Below are 25,346 nucleotides of genomic sequence, written 5' to 3'. Positions count from 1 at the left end.
ACCTCCATGTTCCCCTTTCCACAATGGATTAAGGATGAAACGTCTTGATTTGTTTGGTCTGGGGCCCAGGGATACCCACTGTCACAGACAGAGGTCTCCTAGGACAATCACCAGCAAGGACTGCTCCTAAGGAATGACACCCAGAAGCTTTCCTTCTAGCCAGGCTCCGTATTCTGGAGAAGAGGCTACATTTGTCTCTTTTCCCCACTGTGGGATGTGCCAACTACTGCCCACTCTGGGTCAGCATGAGTAATAGAAGTTAAGATAAAATTTTACTCCACATCAAAATTTGAAAAACATTTTGTGTTTCAGACTGTAAAACTATGACTTTATGTGATTAGCAAGAAAATAAAATTCAACAGTATACAGTTTTTAATAAAAACGACAACAACAAAAATAAAAGAATGGCGTTCTCATCAGGGTTCAGCGGTTAACGAACCCGACTAGTATCCATGAGGATGTGAGTTCGACCCCTTCCCTGGCCCCACTCAATGGGTTAAGGATCCTGCGTTGCCATGTGCCATGAGCTGTGGTGTAGGTGTAGCTGCGGCTTGGATCTAGCGTTGCTGTGGCTGTGGTGTAGGCCGGCAGCTACAGCTCTGTTTAAACCCCTACCTTGGGAACTTCCATATGCCACGAGCGCAGCCCTAAAAAGCAAAAGCAAAAGCAAAAGCAAAAAAAAAAAAAAAAAAAGTTATCTTTTAAAGCAAAGCATGCTAATTTTTTCCAACTGTCTTCACAGACTGACTATAGTTCAGCAGTAGACAGACCCTGCCATGCATGGTAGGATTTTGAAAATGACATGTTTTCTTGATCCTTCAAGCCAGGAATTCATGCCATACTGCACATAAGTAATAAAAAAAGACTCAGAAAATTTCAATTCATTTCAGATCTCTTTCAGCCTCAACTTAATCACACCTGGTAAGAGAGGCAAATTCTCTTTTGGCGGAAGACCTTTTCTGATTTACCAGAATCTAGTTTGCTTTGATTCTGAGTTTGGTAAACCCAATCCAGCCAAATATCTTTTCTTTAAAAAAGCAAATGCATTTTATCTATTTCTTTAATATACTATATAGCTCTTTTTATTAATTATGAGCTCAACTTCCACATTCTTACTCTGATATTCCTGAAGGAACAATAATCTGTGTCTAGTTCTTAGTATCTAAGGTTCACTGTGATGTCACACATGATCCAGATAAATAAGCTGGGGCAGTGGCAGCAAGAGGCTCCTCAGCTGATACAATGTAACATTTAAAAGGGCAGTGGAAGATCTGTCCTTACCGCTTGCTGGCAGTTCATTCCAAGGTTCCCTTTCTCCCCTCGAACTACTTTCATCAGACAATGCAGGGTGCGCCCCTTTCGATGTAATCCAGAGCAGTGGTGTTCAATCTCCCCCCGGCAGCTCAGGATGATCTCAGGGCTCAGGGAAAAGTCTTCCATCAGCATGCGCCGGTAATCTAACATCTCCCCCTGGCACTCGCTGCTCACTTGTCGCCCTGAGTTAGGATTTAAGTCATAACATTATGGACGGTGAGCATTAGGGTCAGATACCACCACGTATTAAAAGTACACGTTTCCCTCTCAAATATAACATGCCAGTCATGCTATTACCTAGACTGAAAAGCTCAGAATCGAGCCTTTTCAGCATGAGTTTAAGACTCTGAAAACTAGGGTTTATCTTGTCAGTGTTCTGCCTTATACAGACCTTTATGCTACTGAACTAATAATGCATATGTTTTGCCAGTGGAAGTCTTGTCAATAAGATAACTACTGGGGTAAAAATGAAAGCTAGGGGAGTTCCTGTTGTGGCACAGAGGAAACAAATCTGACAAGTATCCATGAGGATGTGGGTTCAACCCCTGGTCTCGCTCAGTGGGTCAGGGATCCGGCGTTGCCGTGAGCTGTAGTGTAGGTTGCAGACGCAGCTCTGGTCTGGTGTTGCTGTGTTGTGGTGTAGGCCAGCGGCTACAGCTCCACGATTCTACCCTTGGCTTGGGAACTTCTATATGCTGCCAATGTGCCCCTAATGAGTGCCCCCCCCCCAAAAAAAAGTGAAAGCCAGGAAAATCCCTACTAGCTTACACCCTTAAAGCTTGTGGAGAAAACTTCACTTTGAATATTCACTACAGCTTTTTCATGCTTGGTTAAGCTGTCAATGCCATCTGGGAAAACAAAGGAAATTAAAAAAAAAAAACAAAAACAGCTTTACTGAGGAATAACCAACATACACTAAACTACGCTTTTAAAACCTACAGTTGGCAAAGTCTGACATACGTCTGCTTTGGTGAAACCGTCACCACAACCAAGACACAGAACATGCCCATTAACTCCCAGAGCTTCCTCTTGTTCCTTGAGAGTCCCTGCCCTCCTTCCCTCTCTATCCAACTCACCCCTTGCCCAGGCAATCACCCAGCTGATTTCTGTGACTACAGATCAGTTTACTAGTTTGTATTTTTTATAGTTCCTACAAACGGCACTATGCAGTACGGACCCTTTCTTTTGTCTGACTTGTTTCGGCATAACTAGTTGGAGATTCAGCCACAGATCAACAGTGCCTTCCTTTTCACTGCTAAGTAATATTATTCCATTATGTGACTATACACAATTCGTTTACTGCTCCAACCGCTGACAGACATTTGGGTTATTTCCAGTTTGGCGCTATTACAAATAAAGCTATTATGAGCTTCATGCACGAGTTTATATGGACTTAGCGCTTTCATATCTCTTGGGTAAATACGTAGGAGTTAAATGGCAGGGTCATAAGGTAGATGTATGTTTTTAACTATTTTCCAAACTGGTTGTACCATTTTAAAAAATTCCTATCAGTAGTGTAGCTACAGCTCTTTCACATCCTTGCCGACATTCAATATGATCCGTCTTTTTAGTATTAGAAATCTGTGGACTTCCCGTCCTGGCTCAGTGGGTAATGAACCTGACTAGCACCCATGGGGACAAGGGGTCAATCCCTGGCCTCGCTCAGCATTAAGGATCTGGCGTTGCCTTGAGTTGTCGTGTAGGTCGCAGACATGGCTCAGATCCTGCGTTGCTGTGGCTGTGGTGTAGGCCGGCAGCAACAGTTCCGATTCAACCCCTAGCCTGGGAACCTCCATATGCCACTGGTATGCCCCCCCCCCCCAAAAAAGGTATTAGAAATCTGCGTAACTTTTCTAAATTATCTGTTCCTATCCTGTGGTCATTGTTTTACTGAGTCTTTGTGTATTTCCTACTAATTTGCAGTTTAAGGAGATTAACTCTACTTTTTAAACAGCAAAATTAGATATTATGCATACTGTTTTACAATATGCTTTTATTGGTCAACAATCTCTACCTTTACATTTCAGGAAAATTTCATCAAACAACCAGACCATAATCAAAATTTCCAACTGCCTCCAAAATGTCCTTTGGCATTCAACCTCAGACCATGCATTATCTCTGGTTGCTATTCCACTGCTTCTAAGCTTAGGATTCTTTAACGACCCAGATATGGAAAAAAAAAAAAAAAAAAAAAAAAAAAATCACCAAAACCTTCTGAGCTTTATTTAACAACTTATTTTTTTTCCACTTTTTTTTTTTTTTGCTTTTTAGGGCCATACTGAAGCATATGGAAGTTCCCAGGCTAGGGTCAAATCAGAGCTGCAGCTGCTGGCCTACACCACAGCCACAGCAATGCTAGATCCTTAACCCACTGAACAAGGCCAGGGATGGAACCTGAGTGTTTATGGATACTAGTCTGGTTTGTTACCACTGAACCACAACAGAAACTCCCCACTTACCTGTTTAATCACTAGCCAACTGTCCTAGCACCATCTATTCAACAGCTAGGATTTTTTTTTTTGTCTTTTTGCCATTTCTAGGGCCGCTCCCGTGGCATATGGAGGTTCCCAGGCTAGGGGTCGAATAGGAGCTGTAGCCTCCAGCCTACGACAGAGCCACAGCAACGTGGGATCCGAGCCGTGTCTGCAACCTACACCACAGTTCACGGCAACGCCGGATCCTTAACCCACTGAGCAAGGACAGGGATCGAACCCGCAACTTCATGGTTCCTAGTCAGATTCGTTAACCACTGAGCCACGACGGGAACTCCCAACAGCTAGGATTTGATTTTTATAGCCTATAGTCAATGTTAAGAAATGTCTTCCTTAATGACCCTGACTTTCTTGGTTCCTTTGTTGGGGACTGCCTTTTGGACTGAAAAGACCCTGCATCTGACCTTATGAGGAAATCCTTTCTTCTTTAAGGGTGTAATTTCTTGATATCAATACTGTTAGAATAGTACTATTAGTTCCTGTTGTGGTTCTGTGGTAACGAACTGGACTAGTATCCATGAGGATGCCGGTTTGATGCCTGGCCTTGCTCAGTGGGTTAAGTATTTGGCACTGCTGTGAGCTGTGGTATAGGTTGCAGATGAAGCTCAGATCCTGTGTCACTGTGGCTGTAGCATAGGCTGGCAGCTGCAGCTCCAATTCGAGCCCTAGCCTGGGAACTTGCATATGCTGCAGGTATGGCCCTAAAAAGACGAAAACAAAACAAAACACAAAACACTGTTAGAACAATAACAATACTTATTATATACTAAGTGCTATGCCAAATAACCTCCTTCAATCCTCGCAAGAACTCCTCAACATAGGTAATACAGTTTTGTTTTATAGATTAAGAAAATGGAAAAAAAAAAAAAAAAAAAAAGGCGTTCCCGTCGTGGCTCGGTGGTTAACAAACCCGACTAGGAACCATGAGGTTGCGGGTTCGGTCCCTGCCCTTGCTCAGTGGGTTAACGATCCAGTGTTGCCGTGAGCTGTGGTGTAGGTCGCAGACACTGCTCGGATCCCACGTTGCTGTGGCTCTGGCGTAGGCCAGTGGCTACAGCTCCGATTAGATCCCTAGCCTGGGAACCTCCATATGCTGAGGGAGCAGCCCAAAGAAATAGCAAAAAGACAAAAAAAAAAAAAAAAAAAAAAAAAAAAAAGAAAAGAAAATGAGGCTTGGAGGGATTAAGAGACATAAACAATGGCAGTGAGTCTGGAGATAGAGCCATAATTTGAAGTTGTGTCTCTCTGACCCAAAGCTCACCTGTTAAATCATTATGTTTCCCTGACACCCCTAAAACTGCTATGTGACATGCATTTTAAAAATTAAAATTTGGATTTGAGAAATAGACCTTAGTTTTAAAAAAAGAGAAGAATGAGTTCCCGTCGTGGCGCAGTGGTTAACGAATCCGACTAGGGACCATGAGGTCACAGGTTCGATCCCTGCCCTTGCTCAGTGGGTTAAAGATCCGGTGTTGCTGTGAGCTGTGGTGTAGGTCGCAGATGCGGCTCAGATTCTGAGTTGCTGTGGCTCTGACATAGGCCAGTGGCTACAGCTCCGATTAGACCCATAGCCTGGGAACCTCCATATGCTGAGGGAGCGGCCCTAGAAAAGGCAAAAAGACCAAAAAAAAAAAAAAAAGAGAGAGAGAGAGAGAAAAGAAAAAGCTGAGGTGTAATGAAAAACCAAAACTGAGGACTGTTGAGCTAAGAGGAAGGGCCTTCAACACGGCTTAGGGATATGAAGCCTTCAGCCCAGAGTTCTGCTGACAAAGAAAGGCTCCTGAGCCACTTGTACGAATGTACTCCAAAGAGTCAGCAAAGAAGGAAACAATCCAAAAAGGAGTGAAAAGGACAGAGAAATTAACTCTTACCTCTATGCACAGCTGACTCCAGACACATCAGAAGGTAGGAGAGCCTGGCTTCCCGGGACCGGGGAAGGTTTTCCACATTGCACCGGTACTTCTTCAAGTCACTCTTACAGGATTTGGCCAATGAATAACTAACTTTATAATCCTGGGCAATCAGCTTTTGGCGGGTTGTTAGTGCTTCTCGACACTGAGGGAAGAGCGCAGCAAGAAAGGTGTGAGATCACGCAGGTGGCTCAGCCATTCACATATACCTCTAAGACAAGCAGAGGTTCATGGCCAAGCACAGGAAGCAAAATGTTTAAGTTTGGTTAAAATTCAACACAAGATCTACTGTGGCAAGAAGGAGGAGTAAATAAGTGGGAAACTCTGGAATTCTATGGTGAATTGCTGATTGCTGCAGCAATAGCAAATATCCAAAACACAGTTTGGTAGACTTTAATACATTAGAGAGAAGAAAAGGCTGTTTTAGACTTTAATACATTAACTTGACAAAGCATTCTTTTCCTCATCAACAATATTCCTAAAGTAAAATTCACCAGAATGAAAATGGCAACTGACATAACACCATGGAAGGTCCATTCTATACTTTTAAAATATAATTTTTCATTAGTAAATGATATAAGTAACTGAAATGAAAAGCATTCCTTCAGCTACAAGGAAAGTAAATGACACGTTGGCAAAGCCAAAAGTAATTACTTCTAAAAGCCATAAAAGATTCTCGCAAATTGACAGAACATTGTAAATCAACTACACTTTAATAAAGAAAAAAAATTTTTTTAAAGATTCTTGCATCCATCCAGGGACAGAGGACTAACAGTCATGAGAATGCTTAGAGACAGCTGATGAAAAATTAAATTACTAATTACCTATGAAGTACATTGGTTTGCTTAGCCTAAACTTCCTAAGTATATAGGGAAGTGCATTGGTTAGCTTAGTATAAACTTCCTAAGTACACAAGGATGGCTTCAGTGTAATTCTGATATAAAACTGTCTGATTTTACTCCCGAAATTCTCACCTGGCTTCCCTATCCAGGTATCATGAAAAACTTCATTTTTTTTATTTAAGTGAAATATGCTTTGGTTTTCTACTAAAAGCCAAGTTATCTGAAAAGGATAAACTGTATCAGTATTTTATTTTATTTTTATTTTTTTGCTTTTTGGGGCCGCACCCCATGGCATACAGAGGTTCCCAGGCTATGGGTCTAATTGGAGCTGCAGCTGCTGGCCTACACCACAGCCACAGCAATGCCAGATCTGAGCCACCTCTTCGACCTACACCACAGCTCACGGCAATGCCGGATCCTTAACCCACTGAGCAAGGCCAGGGATTGAACCTGCAACCTCCTGGTTCCTAGTCAGATTGGTTTCCACTGTGCCAAGATGGGCACTTCCGTATCAGTATTTTAAAAGGCGAAAGATTTATACGATATGAAGAGAAACCAGAGTATGTATTAGCATTTTAAATTTGGGTATGAGTTTATAAGAAGAATGTTATTTGAGAGGACTTGAGAACACTTTTAAGAAAATGAATAAAATGCTGGTTTGTTTCAAAGTAATACTTACTTTTTCACTCATTGATTCCTCAAATTTATGGTTAAAGAGGCACTTATATACTCTGCCTTCACCAGCTTGTGTCTGGAAGAGATAACGTCATCATCACTATGACTAGTTACGCTTTGCATTATCCACAACTTTCTGTTAAATTATAACAATGATGACGACCTTTGAACAGAGCCTCAGCCATTTATAAAATTTAGTCGCCTTGGAAAGAAAACAGTCATCGCAATAAAGATGAAAAATAATTTCCCATGGTGTCTGACTATTGTCATGTATTCCCAAATATACAGTTAATTAGGGACCCAAAGAGAAGTGTTAGTTCTTACAACTTTATGCCTGAGTCAATAAAACTCTAGCATTGGCTCTGATCAGTGGTTCTGGTAGTTAAAGCTAGTAATTCAAAACAGCAGACCAAGTGGGAGTATACACAAGCCACTCTCAGTCCTTTGTGGTAAAGATGGAGATTATTTCTACCTAAAGGGTTAGAAAGTTGTTTTATAGGGTTTGCAGGAAGTAATTAAGGATTTAGTTTTAGAAGCTGTTTCCTTCTCTTAGCTGAAACTATTTAAATATAAATACGTAACATGGCCAAGTTTTAGCTGTGGAATATATACGAATGGGATTCCCTGGCAAAATAGGATTCTTATAGATAAAAGAGACTTTCAAGAACTGAAATTGAAAAGTGAGATAAAGTACAAAAAACAATGCACAGAGATAGTCCAAAGCCAAGCATTAACTAGATGTTCCATTAAGGCTAGTATATCACTTTCCGTTCTCCTGGGACCAACTCCACCTTCCATTTCACTGGCTTTTCCACATGCGAGGGCTGTGCTGGTTTAATTTTAGAATCAAGTATAAAAAAAATATTGAAGAAGAAAAGGAAGCAAAGGCGAAAAGTTTCTGAGATGACTCACATTTTCACAAAAACGCTCCCGATCATCTCGGCAGGCAAAATATAAATGCCGGTCTAAGTGAAAGTCATCTGAGGACAGCTCAGCCACCCGGAGAATGGCTTTCTTGCAGAGTTCAGAGACTTGAATCTTAGGATCCCTTTCTTCCGCTTCTTTCACCAGGCCTTTCTCCAGGCATGACACCACCTCACCCTGTGAGTGTGCATCCTAAAATAGCAAGGATACTCACGTTTTAAAACTTTCACCACAATGAGCTTCAAAAAATGTCATTTGGTTCGAACAAATGAGCCCTCAACACACATAGCTTCTCACTGTTCTATTGGGAAACAGAGTGGGAACCAACCAGATCCTGGGAAATTTAAGTCAGTTTAGTTTGTACTAGAAACAGGAACCTGACTTTTTAGAAATTAGGAAGTCAGAAAAATTTAAAGAAATTACTTTAGCCCAATGCACTGATCATAGTACATGTCAATACTGAAATAACATTGCAGAAATCTCTGTTCATTTACCTTGAAGGGTTATGTATTTCCCAAATAATAGTGCTTTAGCCAAGTTTTAAAAAAAAACAAGAAACCATAAAATTCATTGAGAAAAGATGATAGAGAGACCCTCTTTCTCTTTTTTCTATTTTATACTATCCACAAAGAGCCCAATCTTGAGTGTAATGTTCACCTTGATGTTTTGGATTTATTTTAATGCGATTTTAACAAGATTACCTCCATTTACTAAACTACTTTTGAGAGTCTTCCTAAAACCATCCAATAATCTTCAAATATACAAGGCATCGACCCCATAGCAACCACACACATTCATTCAAAATACGAAAAATTTCCCCTAAACATTTTTTATTCAAGAATCCCAATCTTCTATACTTAGAAGATAGGCTTCAATAATGTGAGAGGTATATCATTAACAAAGCAAACCAAAGCAGCAGAAAATACAGGGCTATCATTTATTAACACACACACTCATGCATATAAAATCTCATTATGTTAAATATCATGTTGATGGAATCTATATATTTAAAAAAAATTCCTAAAACTAGGTAGGGAAACATCTAATTTAGGTAAAATTTTGATTCAACAAAAATGTACATAGTTTTCCCCATTTTGCTGTAATTGGCTTTGTTCCATAGTATGTTAATTTCCAGGTATTTCCAAAAAAGTGTTCATGTTCTCTCCTCATAGGCCTGTGAAAAAGGGGTAGGAGCTGTGATTCCCATTGTGCAGATGAGTAAACAGAGGCCTAGAGGAGTCTGTCAGCTCGTCCAACTGCAGAGCAGATGGCACCTGGTTAACTGCCCGTCATTTGTTTTTTCAGACCTCAGAGTTCTATGAAATTCCTACAGTTTGTATGTGGGTTTTGTAAATTTTTTGTGAAGAGAGGCCATAGCTTTCATTAAATTTCAAAAGGTTTTCTAACCCAAAAAGATCAGGAAGCACACTACACGAGCAGATTCCTGTGCCTTCCTACTTTCTATCTGTACCTCAAACTTCCTCACCAGCTCTATGATCTGTCCAGTGCTTCGTGACCTGAGATGACCAGAAGGGTTTTTTGGAGAGTAATTCTGGGAGAAACAAAAATCTGAAGGACAAGTAACAAAACGATTAAGGACAGAGAGAGAAGGAGACACAAATCCCAGAAACCCAGAGAAAGGCTTATTTTTCCTTCCTAACTTGAGAGTGACAATCAAGTCCTCCGTCTGACTTTGGCCCTCTTAGAAGAGCCCTAACCATTTCCACTGCCCGAAAGAAAAACAAACCTAGGATAACACAGATTTGGATGGAAACACATCAGTCACTTTCTATTTAGAGTATACAAGAGATAAGTATCAACACGATTTTATAAAGTCATGTCCTATACCAAATTTTCATAGCACATAATAACTTACTGAGATGGTCACTAGCAATCAGGTCAAGATCATATAAAAGAGGCTGAAAATAGAAGCATGAGAGTCAACTTTAGATTCAGACTGAGCCTTTACTTCTGGCATCATAGAATAAAGAAATGATTTCCGTGTAATGAGTCAAGTGTTTCCTTGGATACTCAGGGTTCATAACTGTTTAAATGCAGCAGCAGCATGGTTTGAGACCCCCTGAAGAATCTGAGATGTAATTTTAATGACAGCAGTTGCAGCACCACATATTGCGATCAGGCCACAATATCACCTCCATTAGACGTTTTCATTCATCGTAGCTTTAGATAATTTTCTTCAAATAAAGATATTTTAGGAATACTTTTCAGTTACCCAGAGTCTCTGAGCTTTGCAGTTTAGCCCATTTGAATTATACAACTGAAATACACACAAATACTTGACAAAGAAGACTGTAGGGTTATTACTGAATATGAATCAGAGTAAAGGGCATTAGCCACAAGAAAATAAAATTACCTAGGTTAAAAAAAAAATCACTTAGGTTAAAAAAAGTTAAGTTATTAACATACAGGCTTGACATATGAGTAACATATGATCCTGTAAATGGACTTAAATGAATTTCAAAAATTCTACTGTGGTGAGACAAATGTCTGTCTCAAAACTACTACTAGTGCTCTGATCAGCTTTCGTACTTCAAAAGGTACTATTTTTTCTTTCCTAAACCTTGTCCTTAAAAAAAAAAGAAAGAGAGAGAAAGAAGGATAACATGATAACATTAATCACAAAAAGGTAGGCAGGAACTGTTTTCATTTCTGCTCTTTCATTTCTCCATTTCAACATTTATGACGCCTCCTGTGAACTACATCTCTAGATAAAGAGGGGAAAAGACTGTGTGAATTACTCAAAGCAGCTGGTAAAAGCAGGGAATGATAAAATGACATGTCTGAGTGAAAAATATGAAAGTAATAATAACGTGTCGCACGTCCACCGTTAAGTTCCTGCTGTGGACCCCACACTCTACTTCTCTTCGGATGACATAAATCACGGACATTTATCTTTGGAGATCTTTGTTTTCATTTTATTTTTTATTTTATTTTATTTTTTTTGTCTTTTTGCTATTTCTTGGGCCACTCCCGCGGCATATGGAGGTTCCCAGGCTAGGGGTCCAATCGGAGCTGCAGCCACAGGCCTACGCCAGAGCCACAGCAACGCAGGATTCGAGCCGTGTCTGCAACCTACACCACAGCTCAAGGCAACGCCGGATCGTTAACCCACTGAGCAAGGGCAGGGACCGAACCCGCAACCTCATGGTTCCTAGTCGGATTCGTTAACCACTGCGCGACGGGAACTCCCTGTTTTCATTTAAAAAAGCTATTTCGAAAATTCTAAAGATATTATTAAGTATATAGTCTTGTTTTAAAATGTATACATATTAACATTTTGAAAATAATCATAGTTTTGAAATCATGACATTTATATGTCCATAAAGTGGCAGGGTACAAACAGATGAACCACAACCCCTCTTCTCTGACCTTTGGAGGTCAGTTCAAAGCTGGTCACAGAGGAGTTTGCAAGCTTCAAAGCAACAAGTTTACAAATGATGAGAGTGTTCTTTTCTATGGTCAGAAGCTGATTTATTAATTTTCAGGATAATTTTCCTATCTAAATAACTGGCTTCAGAGAGGTAAACTATAGCCAGAAAAGGCAGAGAAGGTCTGAGGACAGACGGCCAGCATCTTCAAACTTGGCTATAGCAACAGAGAGCATTATACAGAAAGGACATGCTTTTTTCAGAAGTGCAGGCAGGAGTCCATCTGGTCCTAGGGTGGGGTCTCACATAAAAAGAAATTTATCTTACCGGCAGGTATAGCAAAAGATAAAAATAACAAAAATGTGCATTTGGATGGTCCACAGAAATGTTTTCTGTTATTTCAACAAAGCTTAAAAAGCAACCCTTACTATGCTGTCTCTGGGCTCCAGCACTATTTTCTGCCATCACTTAAGTCAATGCAGGCTCAGTAACTCATGTACGCAGCTAAAAGCAAGTTTTATAGTGACAATTCAGACTGCTGGCAGGAAGCTCACCAGTGATTATTTTGATGGGCAATAGAGAAAAACTACTATAAAGAGAGGTAATTTGTAATGGTCTATTCTACAAGATAGACCACTAACCACAAATATGAAAAGGTGTCATCAGTGATTCCTGAAAAGTATGTCTGAAACAATTACATAAAGATTTTTAAGAGTGAGGTTTGGAACTGGATATAATCCTCACACCCTAAATAAAGTTAGAGGAGTTTCCTGAATTGTCTGGGTGACTTAAGGCTTCTGTGCCATTTCTAGAGTGTGCTGGGAAAGGAAAGATTGTGCCTGCTTTATAAAAACTGGTCTTTTGGAGTTCCTCCTGTGGCTCAGCAGAAACGAATCTGACTAGGATCCACAATGATGCAAGTTCAATCCCCGGCCTTGCTTAGTGGGTTAAGGATCTGGCAGTGCCGTGAGCTGTGGTGTAGATCGCAGATGCAGCTCAGATCCTGCATTGCTGTGGCTATGGTGTAGGCCAGTGGCTATAGTTCCAATTCAAATTCTAGCTTGGGAACCTCCATATGCCTCGGGTGTGGCCCTAAAAAAGGAAAAAAAAACCCAACAACAAAAAACCCAGGGGGCAGCAGGGAACTGTAGGTGCTGCAGCTGGGTTGCGACAGGTGCGAGAGGCAGAATGCCAGGGACCCGTGGCACGGCTGGTAGCAGCTCAGAGAAAAGACCGATTTTAGTCAGATAAGAGACACACCTGAGGTTCAAAGATATGAGGATCAAAGTAAGGCATTGTTGTGGAGATGGGATTAAGACGGCAGAATAGAAGGACTGGAGCTCAACTTCTCCCCTAAAAACAATAACATTTACAACCAAATGCTGAGCAATCTTCAACCAAATGGACCGGAAACCTTCAAGCCGATATCCTATTCCAGAAGACAAAGAGGAGGCCACATCAGGAGGTAGGAGGGGCAATTATGCGATATAAGCAACCCCATACCTTCTGGGTAGGAAGCCCCACAGCCTGGAAAGTAACTGTTTCACAGAGACTTGCCCATAGGAATGACAGTTCTGAGCCCCACATCAAACTCTCACGTGTGGGTATCTGGCACTGGGAGAAAGCCCCCAAAGCATCTGGCATTGAAGGCCGGGGGGGCTTGTGCGCAGGAACTCCATGGGACTGGGGGAAACGTCCTGTTCTTAAAAGGTGCACACAGACTTTCATGTGTACTGGGTCCCAGGGCAAAGCAAAATCTCCGTAGGAATCTGGGTCAAACCTGACTGCAGTTCTTTTTGTTTGTTTGTTTTTGTTTTTATTTTTGTTTTTGTTTTTGTCTTTTTGCTATTTCTTGGGCCGCTCCCGCGGCATATGGAGGCTCCCATTCTAGGGGTCGAATCAGAGCCGTAGCCACCAGCTTACGCCAGAGTCACAGCAACGCGGGATCCGAGCCGCATCTGCGACCTACACCACAGCTCATGGCAACGCCGGATCGTTAACCCACTGAGCAAGGGCAGGGATCGAACCCGCAACCTCATGGTTCCTAGTCGGATTCGTTAACCACTGTACCATAACGGGAACTCCCTGACTGCAGTTCTTGGAGGACCTTCTGGGAAAACGGGTAAATGTGGCTTGTTGTGGGGGAAGGACATTGAAAGCAAAGCTCTTGGGAATATTCAGCAGCGTGCCTTTCTCTGGAGGTGGCCTTAATGGGAAAATCAGCGCTGAGAAGCCCCAGGGCAAACAACAATCCAGGTAGGACCACAGCGGCACCCATCAGTAAACAGGCTGCCTAAAGAACCAGGCCAGCACACAGCTAGCTTCTAATCTCACTCAGAGACAAAGCCCCACCCACCAGAGAGATAGGAATCAGCTCCATCTACCAGTGGGCAGTCATCAGTCCCTCCCATCAGGAAGCCTACAGCAAGCCCCTGTACCAACTTCAGCCACAAGGGGGGCAGACACCAGAAGTAAGAGAGGCTACAACTCTATTATCTGTAAAAAGGTCACCACACCAAAAACCTATAAAAATGAAAAGACAGAGAACTATAACTCAGATAAGGGAGAAAGAAAAAAAACCCAGAAAAACAGCTTAGTGATCAGGAGATTCTCAGCCTCTAGGAAAAAGACTTTAGACTGTTGATGCTGAAGATGATGCAAGAAATAAATAGAAATAAACTGGAGGCAAAGATGGATAATTTACAGGAAACACTGAGCAAAGAGATACAAGATATAAAACTTAAATGAGAAGAGATGCAAAATACAATAACTGAAATAAAAATTCATTAGAAGCAGCCAACAGCAGAATACAGGAGGCAGAAGAACAAACAAGAATGGTAGAGGACAGATTAGTAGAAATTACGGATGCAGAACAGAAAAGAGAAAAAAGATTGAAAACAAATGAAGAGAGTCTCAGAGAACTCTGGGACAATGTGAAACGCACCAACATCTGTATTATAGGGGTGCCAGAAGAAGAGAGAGAGAAGGGTACAGAAAAAATATTCCAAGAGATAATAGCTGAAAACTGCCCTAACATGGGAAAGGAACCACTCACTCAAATCCAGGAAGCACAACAAGTACCATATAAAACAAACCCAAGGAGGAACACCCCGAGACACATATTAATCAAGCTGACCAAAATTAGAGACAAAGAGAAAATATTGAAAATATTGAAAGCAGCTAGGGAAAAGAAACAAATCACACACTCACAAACCCTGATAAGGTTATCGGGAGATTTTTCAGCAGAAACTGTGCAGGCCAGAAGGAGTGGCATGATATGCTTAACGTGATGAAAGGAAAAAACCTCCAACCAAGATGACTTCACCCAGCAAGGCTCTCATTCAGATTTGAAGGGAAATCAAAAGCTTCACAGATAAGCAAAAGCTAAGAGAATTCAGCAACACTAAACCAGCTTTATGACAAATACTAAAGGAACTTCTCTAGACAGAAAAGAAAAGGCCGCAACCAGAAACAAAAATACCACGAATGACAAGGCTCACCAGTAAAGGTATATATATATATATATAAAGATACGAAATCATCCACACACAATTATTCCACCAAAATCAGAAATCGTGAGAAGAGGAGAGTACAAATGCAGGACACTGGAGATGAACGTGCAATTAAGAGACCAACAACTTAAAACAATCCTGTATATATGTAGACTCGTATCAAAACGTCAGAATAAATACAAACCAAAAATCTACAACTGATACGCACACAAATAAGAAAAATCAACTCAAATACAACACTAAAGATAGTCATCAAACCACAAGAGGAGAGAACAAGAAAAGAAGGGAAGAAAAAAGAGCAACAAAAACAAAAAACCCCCCAAAACAAAAACTGGCCTTTCATTAGCTGCCTGAGAGCTGTATGCCAGTGCACAGTGCTCTCAAGACCAGCTCAGAAGTGTCGGGTGAGAGGGCCAGGGCCCTGTGCTGGTATGAAGCAACGGGTATTTGGTGACAGTCAGACAATCACCAGCACTCAAAGCTTCCTCTGCACTGGGATGTGCAGTCCAGCATTGCAGCACCATGTGAGGGAAACCTGCAGGCCAGGGTGCTCTGAACAAACAGAGGGCAGAGACAAAGGGATTTTGTTTTCTCTCACACTTCCTCTACAGCAGATTAATGAGCAGCTGAGGCCACACACAGGCCTCAGGCTACCTCTCCCACTGGCACCCACTGCTTCTCAGGAGTTCCTTTCATTTCTGCTGAGCAAACAAATTTGGCATAAATCTGGCTGAACCTCCATTAGGACCTTCTGGAAAACAGACTATCACGGACAAATAAGATCAGATATAATTAAAGAAGAAACTTGGTAGTTATTGTCTTTACTAAAATTAGTTCTCTGGAGATGAAGATAACAATATAACAGCTTTATGAAGTAACTTTCTTCTGACAAGCCAGATACACCTTCTCATATCCTTAAATTTTTTTTCTTTTTTTTTTTTGTCTTTTTCTTGTCTTTTAGTCTTTTCTAGGGCTGCACCAGTGGCATATGGAGGTTCCCAGGCGAGGGGTCTAATCGGCACTGTAGCTGCCAGCCTACACCACAGCCACAGCAACGCGGGATCCGAGCCTCATCTGCAACTTACACCACACCTCACAACAGCTCCAGATCCTTAAACCACCGAGTGAGGCCAAGGATCGAACCTGCCACCTCATGGTTCCTAGTAGGATTCGTTAACCACTGAGCCACAACGGGAACTCCTTTAAATTTTCTAATATTTAAATACGTTATCTTCCTTTGTTTTGGTGTGCTAAGTAATTTTTTTTTTTATGGTGACAGTGAGGAATATGCAAAGAAAGGGAGAGAACTCGAGTTTCTCCTAAACCAACAACTTTTCCCACAAAACTACAGAATGCTTTTCCAGAGGGAAATTATAAATAACCAGCAACTGGTTTTGTATTTTGAAGGTAGCACTAATCTTACCAGATACCAATTCTTCTACTGCCCCATACACTATTGAAACATTGTGTTACAAAGAGATGAAATGCATTCACTGGTAGACTAGCCTTAGATACTGGGGCAGGCTAGACCTCAGTTTTAACTCCAAGTTCAGCCCTAAATTTTTCCCAAATCCATTATACAAAGCCAGTATAGTAGATACCTTTTCTCCAAGCCGAATGCTGCCACATTTCAGAATGTTGATGTCGTTTTTACAGCTATCCATGAAGCCACAGATTAGACGGTAATCACTGAAAATGATGGCTGTCATCTTGGTGATGTACTGGTGACACTGGTACTCGGTGATATTGCCTCGGTGATCCACCAAGCAGGAAACCAAGTAACCCTTTACAACTGGTTCATCAGCACATTCTTTGATCTGCTCAAAAGAAGAGGCTGTTTTACACAAGTGTTCTATTCTCTTACCAAACAACCTTTATGAAGGAGAGAATGTCTGACATTTTCTGGTTGACTTCCCACCTCTACACGTGGGGGGAAGAAAAGGAAAACACTTAGAAATGCTTTTGTTTTAAAGAAAATAGTGTGGCCATACCTATTCAGATTGTTGTACCTTCTAGGATACACCTGATTAATGCATTCTGCAAAAAATACGTACGTATACAAATGCTCAGGTAGAACTCATGTTTAAATGGAGTAAAACAAACTTTTACAAAATACCAGCTTTTGGAGTTCCCATCGTGGCACAGTGGAAACGAATCCGACTAGGAACCATGAGCTTGCAGGTTCAATCCCTGGCCTCACTCAGTGGGTTAAGGATCTGGCATTGCTATGAGATGTGGTGTAGGCCAGAGCTATAGCTCTGATTGGATCCTTAGCCTGGGAACCTCCATATGCCACGGGTGCAGCCCTAAAAAGCCAAAAAAAAAAAAAAAAAAAAAATCAGCTTTATTTAGAAAATTTATTAAAATGCATTCATTAAAAAGAGCAGCTATAGCTCTATTTTTTCGGTTTTTTGTTTTTTGTCTTTTGTCTTTCTAGGGCCGCACCTGTGGCACATGGAGGTTACCAGGCTAGGGGTCCGATCGTAGCTATAGCTCTGGCCTACAGCAGCCACAGCAACGCCAGATCTGAGCCACATCTGCGACCTACACCACAGTTCACAGCAACACCGGATCCTTAACCCACTGAGCGAGGCCAGGGATTGAACCTGCAAAGCTTATGGTTCCTAGTTGGATTCATTTCCGCTGCGCCACGACAGGAACACCAGCTACAGCTTTAAAATGATTCTACTGAGTTCTTTTTCCACACAAAGAATGCAATGGACAGTGAGGAAATTAATCTAGGGAATAGGTCTGGAAAATAGGTGCAGAACTGAACACTAGTTGTATATCCCAAATCAAGCTACAAACCAAACTATTATTGTTAGGTAACTAATGTCCAAGGAGAGGGAGTAGACACAATATTACTTCTTGACTTTAATGTGCTCTGATTAACTACGGATTTGGACTTTTTTTTTTTTTTTTTGCTTTTTAGGGTCATATATGTGGCATATGGAAGTTCCCAGGCTAGGGGTCAAATCAGCTGCAGCTGAGGCCTACACCACAGTCATAGCAACGCGGGATCCGAGCCGCACCTGTGACCTACACCACAGCTCACGCCAACATTGGATCCCTGACCCACTGAGCAAGCCCAGGGATCAAACCCACATCCTCACTGATACTGGTTGGATTCGTTTCTGCTGCACCACAAGGGGAACTCCCTGGACATGTGTTTCTGAATTTAGTAGAATCCCAGCGTCACCAGCAGGGTCTGGAACAGTGGTTAAAATGATGTTCAGTGCAGTCTGTCGAGAAATTTGGGAAGGTGAAGGCTACTGCAAATCTAATTTGGGTGGTTTAGACATGCGATCTAGTGGATCAACCACAGAGTGACTTCACAGGGGGGTAGCAGTCCTTCAAAGTACATTTAAAACCACAAGTGTTAAAGAAGGAAATTAGCCAAAAAGTATTGAAATTCAGGCATAAAAAAGTGAAATCTACTTTTAGGGTTATAAGTTTGAATTATAAAGTAGAGAAGGTTGTTTGAAAAAACCTATTTCAGAGTTCCCGTTGTGGCGCAATGGAAACGAATCCAACCAGGAACCATGAGGTTGTGTGTTCGATCCCTGGCCTCGCTCAGTGGGTTAAGAATCCGGCGTTGCTGTGAGCTGTGGTGTAGGTCGCAGACGCCGCTCAGATCTGGTGTGGCTCTGGCGTAGGCTGGTGGCTACAGCTCCAATTGGACCCCTAGCTGGGAACCTCCATATGCTTCTGGTGCAGCCCTAAAAGGACAAAAGACAAAAAAAATTTAAAAATTAAAATAAAAATAAAACGAAAAAGCCTATTTCATTTGGAGAAATTAAAAACAAAGAAAAATGGCAGTTTTGACACGAGGAAGAGCCAAATGTAACTTTTTTTCCAGTATAAATGAGACGGGAATATTTTATTGGTTTCTTTGAAACCAACAGAGACCATTCTCCACTATTACACCACCTATGGCAAATATGTACACACGGTAAAACAAACACAATCTCCTTCATCAAAAGGTGCTGCCGGGTGAAGGACACACCACACACTAATTATCCTACAAGCCCCTGGATCGCTTCATGTCTAACCCCAGTGTTAAATCTAGAGCAAGTCAAAGACTCAGTGCAAGAGAAAGAACTGTTTATTTTTAAGCAAACTTGGGAAACTGAATAGTCTCACACTGGCTTCAAGAGGCAGCAGAGTTCTTCGACATCAACGAGTTGAATGCAATTCTTTCAGCTTAACCTAGAGCTCTTTTTCTGGAGATGCCTAAAAAGAAGGCCAAGAGGAGTTCCCTTGTGGAGCAGCAGGGTAAGGATCTGCATTGTCACTACAGTGGGTTGGGTCACTGCTGAGCTGCGGGTTCGATCCCTGGCCCAGGAACTTCTACCACGGGTGGAGCCAAAAAGAGACTGAGTGAAAGAGGGAGAGCGCAAGCCATGAATGTAATTCCAGGAAAAAGTATTTTGGGGATTTTTTTTTTAAAGCAAAATAGAGGTTAAGTTTCAAAAGTGAAAGGATAACGAGCTGCTTGAAAAATTTTACCATCTATAATTCAACCATTTATTTATTTTTGTTTTATTTTTTATTTTTTTTGTCTTTTTGCCATTTCTAGGGCCATACCCTCGGCACATGGAGATTCCCAGGCTAGGGGTCGAATTGGAGCTGTAGCCGCCAGCCTAGGCCAGAGCCACAGCAACGCAGGATCCTTAACCCACTGAGCAAGGCCAGGGATCGAACCCGAAATCTCATGGTTCCTAGTCGGGTTTGTTAACCACTGAGCCATGACAGGAACTCATGTAATCCAACCATTGAAAAAAGCTCATCATTAAAAAAAAAAACAAAACAAAAACATAACTAGTGGCAGATACTTGGGTTTTAAAATTAATGAAATACAAGTATTAATACAGGCTCTAATACTGGGGAACCAACAGTTTAAAAATCTGAAGAAAGACCCAGAGAAATTAAATGTATATTTAGTTTCAATCACTTGAGATTTTACTGAAATACTTGAGATGTTAGAACCTATTTGTATTTCAGTTCACCACCAATTATAACTGGATATAGTGTTTGAATAAAAATTTTATGCTTTTCTTTAACCTATTAGAGAGAAGTTCAATGCAACAAAGAAAATTTCTAAGATTAACAACAAAAAAACAGCATTAAATCATCAATATTTACGAATGAGAGTCAACTCGGGAGTGGCTGTGGAGCAGATTCTTAAGGTGCCAATAAAAAAATGCTACAGTCACTCTAATTTTTTTAATTTTTTTGTCTTTTTAGGGCCGCACCTGCAGCGTATGTAATTTCCCATGCTGGGGGTTGAATTGTCAGCTGCTTCGGGCCTATGTCATAGGCACAGCAACGCCCATCTGGGACCTACACTGAAGCTCATCATGGCAACACCAGATCCCAACCCAAAGATTGAACCCATGTCCTCATGGATACTACTCGGGCTCGTCATTGCTGAGCCACAAGGCGAACTCCCTATAATCACTCTATTTTTGACATGAGGCAGGAGAAAAGCAAGCAGTATTTGGCTCAATCATGGAGAGTAAATAAAAGTTGGGTTTATTTTCCTCCTTGGAAGAAGGATTCCAAAATTAAGAAAGAAGATAATAGGGAGATGTAGAATAAAATGTTTTGTTGGCAATTATGTCCTTCCTTATATTTAATTTTCCTGACTCCAGTATAATATCCCTCTAGGGAGGGAGAAGGGCCCCTATTACTTGAATCTTTTATAAAACCACAACAGCCCAAAAGGTTATAAGAGGGCCATCTTTACATATACATTACAAGGAAGCCAGTTCTATTCTAGATAGGGAGATAGATAAAACCAGCAGAGGGTGAAATTATTCTGATGAATCTGCATATTCTCTGAGCTCACTTTCCACATGGCACTCAACCTGGTATGTATAGCTAGTGACAAAGCTAGCTAAGGGAGTTAGAAGCTAGAAGCTGAGGATCAATGTTTTATTTTATTTTATTATTTTATTTTTTTGTCTTTTTGCTGTTTTCTAGGGCCGCTGCCGAGGCATATGGAGGTTCCCAGGCTAGGGGTCGAACGGCAGCTGTAGCCGCCGGCCTACGCCAGTTCCCCAGCAACGCCAGATCTGGGCTGCATCTGCGACCTACACCACAGCTCACGGCAATACCGGATCCCTAACCCACTGAACAGGGCCAGGGACCGAACCTGCAACCTCATGGTTCCTAGTCAGATTCGTTAACCACTGAGCCACGACGGGAACTCCTCTACGTTTTAAAATAAGCTATTCTTGAATGAATAAGCAATGAGGTCCTACTGTATATTCAGTCTCTTGGGCCAGACCATGAAGGAAGATAACGTAAGAAAGGGAACGTATATATATGTATAACCAGGTCACTTCACTGTACAGTAGAAATTGGCACAACATTGTAAATCAACTGTATTTTAATTTTAAAAAATTAAACAAAAAATATTTAAAAAATAAATACATAGAAGCTAGTCTATTTTGAAGCCCCAACAAATATGAAGAAGAGTCACAGCTTTAGAAGAATAAAGCTTATCTGATTCATAGAAGGTCTGAGGAAGAAAACAGGGTCTACAAGATCCCATAAAGACGTGAGTGAGGAACACTAGCTGAGGGCTTATCTGGCTGGAACAGGGTCTTCCTTAAGAGCTCAGGAGAAAATGGTCCTGACTTGTCATCAATGAGGTAGTTTGGGGACAGATCTGTATGATGCAAGATCTGTAGTTAACTCTGAGGTAAAAAAAAACAGCAACTGTTTTCTTTGTGATTCTTTCAGCATGCAGAAATCTCTGGCTTTGAAGAATTTCTATCACTAATTCTAAAAAATAAAATGAAAATCTCAATACCGTAATTTTCACTAATATTATCTGATATATACACTAAGCCAAGAGAAATAATTGAAAAATATCACCAATTAGCATCCATACAATGTTATAAATTTTCATTAATTTTTTTTCGGTCTTTTTGCCTTTTCCAGGGCCACTCCCTCGGCATATGGAGGTTCCCAGGCTAGGGGTCTAATCGAAGCTGTAGCTGCCAGCCTACACCACAGCCACAGCAACTCGGGATCTGAGCTGCGTCTGCAACCTACACCATAGCTCATGGCAACGCCAGATCCTTAACCCACTGAGCAAGGGCAGGGACCGAACCTCATGGTTCCTAGTTGGATTCGTTAACCACTGAGTCACGACGGGAACTCATTAATTATTTTTGTCTCTACTCAATAGCCTTTTTTTTTTTTTCTTTTGTCCTTTCAGAGTCACACCCATGGCACATGGAGGTTCCCAGGCTAGGGGTCTAACTGGAGCTATTGCTGCCAGCCACAGCAATGGCAGATCCAAGCCATGTCTTTGACCTACACCACAGCTCAGGGCAACCCCAGATCCTTAATCCATTGAGTGAGGCCAGGGATCGAACCCACAACCTCATGGTTCCTAGTTGGATTTGTTTCCACTATGCCACGACGGGAATTCCTCAATAGCCATTTATAACAATCATTTTCAAGTTTTTTAAAGGCTAACTCTTATTTATTTATTTTGCCTTTTAGGGCCACACTCACGGCCTGTGGAGGTTCCCAGGCTAGGGGTCAAACTGGAACTACACCACAGCCACAGCCACGCAGAATCCAAGCTGTGTTTTCAACCTACACCACAGCTCACACCAACATCGGATCCTTAACCCACTGATCAAGGCCAGGGATCAAACCTGCAACCTCACGGTTCCTAGTCAGATTCATTTCCACTGTACCACGACGAGAACTCCAAAGGTTAAACAACTCTTATTATTTGAAGCATTTGCCTCCATGGTTCAACTGATCCAACTGCACAGGCAAAACACTTAGAAATGTTTAGGAGCCTCGTGAGGAAATAAGCAGACTGTACAATGTGTGAAAGCACTGACTGATGACAGAAGCGACTATATTCTCCATTTGGGGACAAAAAGAGCCTGATCTCCAACTTGTCTGAATCAGTGGCATCCAACTGTAAGTGTGAGTAAATGCTAAGGAAAATAAATCCCATTACACCCCTTTAGCCTATCTCTCAACCAAGACATATGTGAATTCCAAGCAAAGTAAATGGAATTAGTTATCCCTCCCCTAATAACTGGTGTGGTCACCAGGTGTAATTTTCTCTTCAAAGCCGTAAATACACACAAATTTTTTTCTTTCACAACTTACCTCTGATATGGTAGATTTGCAAACCTCTTTGGCCACAGATTCAAATTTAGGATCTGTAGTTAGGTTCAGCTTATAATTCCACAACAACTAGGTAAAAGAGAAAGAAAAAGAAAATCCAGTTTAGAATAGCACAATTTTTTTTTTTTTTTTTTTTTTTTTTTTGGTCTTTTTGCCATTTCTTGGGCCGCTCCCGAGGCATATGGAGGTTCCCAGGCTAGGGGTCAAATCAGAGCTGTAGCCACTGGCCTATGCCAGAGCCACAGCAACGCTGGATCAGAGCCGTGTCTGCAACCTACACCACAGCTCACGGCAACGCCGGATCCTTAACCCCCTGAGCAAGGCCAGGGACCGAACCCGCAACCTCATGGTTCCTAGTCGGATTCGTTAACCACTGCGCCACGACGGGAACTCCAGAATAGCACAAAATTTATCATTAACGGTTACTATAAATGATAAAATTCCATCATACAGAGTCAGATAAAGCATATTCACACTTCAGTTAATGAACAAAAAGTCAGACAAAATGTCACTGTATTTACAAATAAAAGGAAAATAATGTGCAAACAAAATAAAACACTACTATTTTGACATACTTCTTAACTTTTTTTGGGGGGGGGAGTGCTCACACTGAAGTTCCTGGCGCAGGGATCAAACCAAACCATTGTAGAAATGGGAGCTGCTGCAATAACAACACCAGATCATTAACCCATTGTGCCATAAGAGAACTCCCAAGGATAAACTTTTTTAAGTCAGGAAAAAAATCAAAATGAAAATTCCTGATGAGGATTTCAGAGAAAATATAAAGAGGTTGTATAAACAAACTTCTTCTTCAAATAAAAGTCATACCCAGAAGCTCAGAACTGTTAGGTTTAGTTGCAGATTTCACAATTGATAGTGCTCTCTATAGAGCATATTTTTATGAAGGAGACTTGTCCATAGCCTAATTTTCAGGCCTATTTTTATTCCTCTAAAATCCTATTTGACATACACACTAAAAGGTCTATGTTACACAACTGTTTTAACATGTCTTAAACTAAGAAATCTCTAAAGCCATTATTACTATTCACAGGTAAGGGCTGAATATTTATCTCTGCAGCTTCAGTTTAACAATTTCATCATGATTGAATTTCTGAAAAGTAGCAAAAATGAGCTCTTAAACTCTATGCAGATGGACAAACAGTTGCAGGGGCTTTGTATGAGGTAGAACTTGAAGAGATCTGGAGTCTGAGGGGCAGTTCGCAAGCCTTTCTCTCTGACTGCTGCAATCCAAGACTAAATAATACAACCGCTCACTGACTGATTCTTTGAAACATCTGCTTAGCACTTCTTATGATATACCACACACAGTCTAATCTCAAGGGCATCACCGGCTATTACAGAGAACAGAAGCAAAGGCTTGAGCACATACTGTGTTAGGAACTGGGGGATAAAACGAGAAGAAAAACCAAGACCGTCCAGGGTGGCTAAGCTCAATGGCAGGTAATAAGACCGGGTATTTGGTTAATGCCATCACTAGGTCCAACTGGGGAGGAGTGCCCCAGACTGTGGTAGGGGTTTGGTCAGAGAAGGTGCACCAGAAAAAGAGCTGCCTAAGGTGAAATATGAAAGATGAGCAGTGGTTAGCCTTATTAAAAGGGGTAAGGAAAAGACTTTTAAGTAAATAAAACGGCATACTGCAATGGGAAGCAGAGCATGTTAGAGGATCTCAAAGTCCAATGGAGGACTGACTGACTCTGGAAACACAGGCCAGGGCCAGATCATAAAGCCCTCGTTAAGTCAGACTTCAACTTTAACCTAAGAGTAATGGGGAGTCACTTGAAAGAGAAGGGAGTGGCATGGCCAGATTTGCTTTTCAGAAGTAGAGCAGAGGCCATATAAAGGGCATGAGGAAAGACAAAGAACAGGCAGTTAATTACACATAGGAGGGCTGAGGAAGACTGTGTGAAGAAATAAAATATAAAGGAAGAATAGGATTTCTTCTACTCCCTACTCAAAAACAAAGAAAAGCAGTAAACAAAACAAAACAAAACAAAAAAACCCCTCTAATCTCCTGGAATTCCCCTTGTGGCTCAGCGGGTTAAGAACCCAACTAGTCTCCATGAGGATGTGGGTTTGATCCCTGGCCTCATTCAGGGGG

At 41.4% G+C, this 25,346-nt stretch overlaps 1 protein-coding gene across 3 annotated transcripts in view; it reads right to left on the bottom strand.

Annotated features, from left to right (window-relative positions):
• GLG1 (golgi glycoprotein 1) overlaps positions 1-25,346 on the bottom strand; it is a 154,235-nt gene that overhangs the window by 36,445 nt on the left and 92,444 nt on the right. For all 3 annotated transcript variants that reach the window (XR_014805455.1, XR_014805456.1, XM_005664351.4), the window contains exons 3-8: positions 23,210-23,296; positions 16,660-16,875; positions 8,146-8,349; positions 7,238-7,309; positions 5,678-5,861; positions 1,282-1,496 (exon numbers count right to left, since the gene is read on the bottom strand). Coding sequence is in view for 1 of the 3 variants with exons in the window: in XM_005664351.4 (XP_005664408.3) it covers positions 1,282-1,496; positions 5,678-5,861; positions 7,238-7,309; positions 8,146-8,349; positions 16,660-16,875; positions 23,210-23,296 (978 nt within the window). In the remaining 2 variants the exon portion in view is untranslated. The remainder of the gene's footprint in view (positions 1-1,281; positions 1,497-5,677; positions 5,862-7,237; positions 7,310-8,145; positions 8,350-16,659; positions 16,876-23,209; positions 23,297-25,346) is intronic.

Source organism: Sus scrofa, chromosome 6, assembly GCF_054392235.1.
Source record: "Sus scrofa isolate SSC_HxYL_T2T_F1_AM1 chromosome 6, Sscrofa_HxYL_maternal_Yorkshire_Landrace_v2.0, whole genome shotgun sequence".
NCBI classification, from domain to species: Eukaryota; Metazoa; Chordata; class Mammalia; order Artiodactyla; family Suidae; genus Sus; species Sus scrofa.
The sequence above is the reverse complement of the archived record's forward strand: the minus strand, read 5'-3'. Positions and strand labels throughout refer to the sequence as shown.